Raw genomic sequence first — 5,021 nt, 5'->3', positions numbered from 1 at the left:
GAATTTATGAAAGTGGGTGGCGCTGGGCTAGGTGCGTGTATGTAGATGGGTGAGGGTGTATGTGTAAAGAAAAGGTGGGTTAGAGAAGTGCATGATGGGGCGTGTGCATGAATAAAGGGGGAGTATGTTAGTTGTGGTGGGTTGGTGGGGTCTGATGGGGTGTGTGTGGGTGGGTAGAGGTGGAGGGATTGTGTGGGAGGTGTGGGCTCGTATACTATACAGTGTATGGGTGGAGGTGGAGGGGTGGGTTGGGGTATTTGTGTAGGGAGGAGTGGGTGATTGGAGGGGGAGTGGGGATGTGTGTGTGATGGGGTTTGTATGTATGAAGAAGGGAGTGTATGAATGGGGGGTTTAGTAGGGGGGTGCATGTTGAGGTGTATATGGGGGAGCTTGTGGGGGGTTCTGTTATGGCTGTGTATGTGTGTATGGGGAGTATGTGAGTGGGGGCAGGGGGCTAGGGAAGTGTGAGTTGGAGCATGTGTTAGAGATTAGGTGGGTTGGGTGTGTTATAGGAGGGACTATGTGTGTGTGAGTGTGTGGGTATGTGTGTGAGGGGAGGGGGGCTTGGTGTTTGGGGAGTGCGGCTGGTGCACTGGGGTGTGAACTGGCTGCCACTTGGTGGGGATCCTGACCTTCTGTTGGGGTGAGCTGGACCCTCTGTCTGTGGAGGTGGGGGGTTGCTTTTGGGCTCTTAGGGCCCTGGGGTCCGCGCTCTGTCTGCCCTGAGTGGCCGGTCCTTGGTGGCCTGTTCCCCCTGACTGTGGGGGACTCTACGACTCTGAGTGCATGCATGGCTCCAGAGTGGGGCGGTCAGGGTCTGTGCTTGGGGATTGCTGCTATTTTCCCAGGTCTCGGGGGTCCTCCTGGCCAGCCTATCATCTTTGTGTGGGTGGGGCCACTTTGGCATGACCACTCTTCTCTGAACACGGTCCACTCTGTATGTTCTGCATGTGTATACATATCTACATCAGTGGCCTTTCTGTGTGGAGTTTGTATGTTCTCCCAGTGCATGTTTGGGTTTTCTCCAGGTACTCTGGCTCCCCACCATCCAAAGACATGATGTTAGGTTAATTGGTCACTCAAAATTGCCCCTAGGGGTGAGCATGAGCTGTTGTTTGTCTCTGTGTGGCCCTCTGGAGTGGCGAGCTGTCCAGGGTGTACCCTGCTTTTCGCCCAAAAGCCAGCTGTGATATATATATATATATATATATATATATATATATATATATATATATATATATATATATATATATATATATATATATATATAATTTTTTTTTTCTATCTCTTTATTTCTTTCTTTTTCACTTTCTCTGTGAGCTGTTTTCTCTTCTTTCTCCTTCTGTCTCTCTTCTGATTTTATTCTTTATTCGCTCTCTGGTCCGGTCCAGCAGTACAAACTATGCAATGCAAACAATAATACAAAATAACTAGAGAAATAAAATAAAAATTCAGAAAGTCAAGGGGATCATTATTTCTATAAAGCTTCCCTTGGCAAAGTAAATTTGCTCAGCAGAACACAGCATCGAGAACATCATTCTGCTTGCTTACATACAGAAAAGACATGAAAAAAATATTAAAAAGAAGCTCTGCAGAAAAAGTTAGAAAAACCTCGAAAGGAACCTATGTGGGTGGGAGGAAGCCAGAGACACCACACCAAACACATGACATGTTAATGATAAATCAACATTTCTGTTCAGGTTTATAGCTGCTATGTATCTGATAGATCTATCTATCTATCTATCTATCTATCTATCTATCTATCTATCTATCTATCTATCTATCTATCTATCTATCTATCTATCTGTCTATCTATCTATCTATCTATCTATCTGTCTATCTGTCTGTCTGTCTATCTATCGGTCTGTCTGTTTGTCTGTTTGTCTATCTATCTATCTATCTATCTATCTATCTATCTATCTATCTATCTATCTATCTATCTATCTCTGTCCAATGGTCTGCCCATCTATCTTCTCACCACTGGAGGGCGCTGTTTGCATTTGTCCTAGTCTTATCAGAAATTTAAACTCCGTTTTTTCTCTCATTTCTCTCTTTATATAAAATAATTTCTCCCACTTTTTCCTCTGCTGTGTGAGTATTTGTGTGAAGCTGCAGAGTTTCTCTGTAATCTTCATCTTCAGAAAGAGACAAACACAACTCCTTATCACATCACGGACTGATCATATTTTCTTTCAGCCAATCAGAGAGCTCAGAGAGGCTGGGTGACACTGTAAATCTGACCTTAGAGCAGCAGAGCTGCAGGAATGATCAGCAGTACAAACCAACAGCAGGAGCACTAACCCAGAAACTTTCTTCTCCTTCTGATCCTTTTATCAATTTAAAAGAAGGTAATATGTGTTTTAATCTTAACAAAAAAACAGGCTGTTTTCTCTCATCCAAACAGTTTCTTCTACTTTTATCATTTCATGGATAATCATAGATGATATGACTTGTTTTTGACCCATTATTGTTTCTGTAGCTTCAGTGTGAGCTGGTCTCTGATGCATGGATCAGGATCAGGGTCTGAGGATCATCATGTTTCCACTTCATTTTATAGATTCTTAGGAAGTTAACAAAATGGCCACTTCAGCAAGCTCAAAGTTGAATAAAGCTGTGAAGCAGCATTACATGGATCTCCTTCAGGGGAACAAGGTCCAAGCCATGTACATCTGGATTGATGGGTCTGGAGAGCGACTACGGTGCAAGACCAGGACTTTGGATTTTGAACCTAAGAGGATTGAGGGTAAGCTTTGGATCCAACATTCAGGTATGACTTAAGATGTTTTACTCCTGTGAAGCTCATGTCGTTTATGTTCCTCTGTTAGATCTCCCAGAGTGGAACTTTGACGGTTCTAGCACCCACCAGTCCGAGGGCTCCAACAGCGACATGTTCCTCATCCCTGCAGCCATGTTTAGGGACCCGTTCAGGAAAGACCCCAACAAGCTGGTGCTCTGTGAGGTGCTCAAGTACAACCACAAGCCAGCAGGTGACTCAAAGCCCAGGCAGAGGTAGATCTGAGAATAGTGGTCCAATATTTCAACTGATTCTGGTTCCTCTCCAATAGAGACCAACCTGCGGCGCTCCTGTAAACACATCATGAACATGGTGGAGAACTACCACCCGTGGTTTGGTATGGAGCAGGAATACACCATCCTAGGAACAGATGGACATCCGTTTGGCTGGCCTTCTAATGGCTTTCCAGGTCCACAGGGTAGGTGTCAACTCACTGTTCACAGGGATGTTCTGCTGACATTTGCGCTTTTCTGAGTGTTAGTTTCTTCCTTTCACATCAGGGCCTTATTACTGTGGTGTGGGGGCAGATAAGGCATATGGACGGGACATCGTGGAGTCACATTATAGAGCCTGTATGTACGCTGGCATTCATATCAGTGGAACAAATGCAGAAGTCATGCCAGCACAGGTACAGTAACATTAGATTAGATATTACATGGCTGTTGATCTGATGGTTCACACTCTGATGTTTAAAATGTTAAATCCATCTGTGTTTCAGTGGGAGTTCCAGGTTGGGCCCTGTGAAGGCATCGACATGGGAGACCATCTCTGGATTGCTCGTTTCATCCTTCACAGAGTCTGTGAGGATTTTGGTGTGGTGGTGTCATTTGACCCCAAACCTATCTCAGGAAACTGGAACGGCGCTGGTTGCCATACCAATTTCAGCACAAAGGAGATGCGTGAGGATGGAGGACTGAAGTAAGGACAGCTCTGAGCTGGTTAAATGAAACACAGTGTTTCGGTGTGATTTCTAACTTCTGTTTCCCATCAGAGTCATTGAGGATTCCATCGACAGGCTGGCCAAAAGACACAAGTATCATATCCAGGCCTATGATCCTAAAGGAGGGCTGGACAATGCAAGGCGCCTCACTGGTCATCATGAAACATCCAACATCGATGAGTTCTCAGCCGGCGTGGCCAACCGCGGTGCCAGCATCCGCATCCCTCGCTCAGTGGGCCATGAGAAGAAGGGTTACTTCGAGGACCGGCGTCCATCTGCCAACTGCGACCCCTACAGTGTCACAGAAGCTCTAGTGCGCACATGTCTGCTTAAAGAGGAAGGAGATGAGCCCACACACTACATCAAGTGACTAGTTTGAGAAGAGAAGCATTAACTGTACATTATTTAGTCTGGAGTCTATTTTAAGACCAAAGAGAAAAATCTCTTAATATCTACTTTACAGATTAAACAATGATTTATGTGTTCTTTCTAGATGTGAGTTAATGTTATGTTTAACTTGTACTAATGGAAAGTGCCTGCTGCTGTCTTCCTTACGATGCTCTCTCAGATGCTGCACAAAGGTTTTACTAGCCTGCGAATAATGGAAGCCAGTCTACTTTTATGTTTTTAAAAGAATGCACACTCTCATTTCGTGTGGCATCAACTAAATAAATTTCTATCATTTATACATCCATTCAGAAATTCTATCTCATAAGTCAGACCTGAAATTGGTCTGAGAATTAGGTCTCATAGAACCAGCTTTGGTTGAACAAGGTCTGATAGAACCGTCTATTGTGGGAAGATTACAGACTTTCACTCTAATAGAAACTATTTTGTTTACAAGGAAACTCATAAAGTCGTCACAGCTGAGGTTGAAAGGAATAGATGGCTCAACAGCACTATGGCTCTTAGTCAGTCTGGTTACAGTGCTGAAGAGAAACCTGGGGTTGTTCTTGTCCTCTATCAATGATGAATAATGAGCTGTTCTAGCCACATGCAGGGCTTTTTGATATACTGTTAAACCTTCTTTCTAGACTATGTAACATTCATCTATCCCAGATGAAGACAATTACTTTCCAAATGTCTTGATGTCCATTTTAAAGCTTAAAGCTGGGAATTAAACCAAGCAACTTCTTCTGATTGGTTTTCTTCTTCTTTAGAGGAACAACATTATCAGGTGTTATACGCATTAAAGCTCTATCAACACATTCATCGACCAGTGTCAGAGTAAAGCTCGTACGGATGTTTCCTGTCATATTAACATGTTACTGTAGGATATACTGCTGA

General features: G+C 43.8%; 1 protein-coding gene across 3 annotated transcripts; it reads left to right on the top strand.

Moving 5' to 3' along the window:
* The first annotated feature begins 2,258 nt into the window (after positions 1-2,258).
* Positions 2,259-4,764, top strand: glulb (glutamate-ammonia ligase (glutamine synthase) b). Of its 3 annotated transcripts, none has more exons than XM_079244729.1 (7): positions 2,259-2,348; positions 2,558-2,743; positions 2,826-2,987; positions 3,066-3,212; positions 3,295-3,422; positions 3,513-3,712; positions 3,786-4,764. In XM_079244729.1, the coding sequence occupies exons 2-7, from the start codon at positions 2,578-2,580 to the stop codon at positions 4,102-4,104; spliced, it is 1,122 nt and encodes a 373-aa protein (XP_079100855.1). In that variant the 5' UTR covers positions 2,259-2,348; positions 2,558-2,577; the 3' UTR covers positions 4,105-4,764. The 3 variants fall into 3 exon arrangements, with proteins under 3 accessions (XP_079100855.1, XP_079100856.1, XP_079100857.1); XM_079244730.1 differs by having other exon boundaries at positions 2,272-2,348; positions 2,480-2,743; XM_079244731.1 differs by having other exon boundaries at positions 2,284-2,348; positions 2,644-2,743.
* The last annotated feature ends 257 nt before the right edge of the window (positions 4,765-5,021 follow it).

Source organism: Telmatherina bonti (genome assembly GCF_933228915.1).
Source record: "Telmatherina bonti genome assembly, chromosome: 8".
NCBI lineage: Eukaryota > Metazoa > Chordata > Actinopteri > Atheriniformes > Telmatherinidae > Telmatherina > Telmatherina bonti.
Note: the sequence above shows the minus strand (reverse complement) of the source record. Positions and strands in the feature narration are given on the sequence as shown.

Coding starts and splice junctions, on each gene's coding strand:
- glulb (XM_079244729.1), top strand. CDS start 2,578: ATGGCCACTTCAGCAAGCTCAAAGTTGAATAAAGCTGTGAAGCAGCAT. Junction 3,423..3,512: donor CAGAAGTCATGCCAGCACAG/GTACAGTAACAT, acceptor TCTGTGTTTCAG/TGGGAGTTCCAGGTTGGGCC. Junction 3,713..3,785: donor CGTGAGGATGGAGGACTGAA/GTAAGGACAGCT, acceptor GTTTCCCATCAG/AGTCATTGAGGATTCCATCG.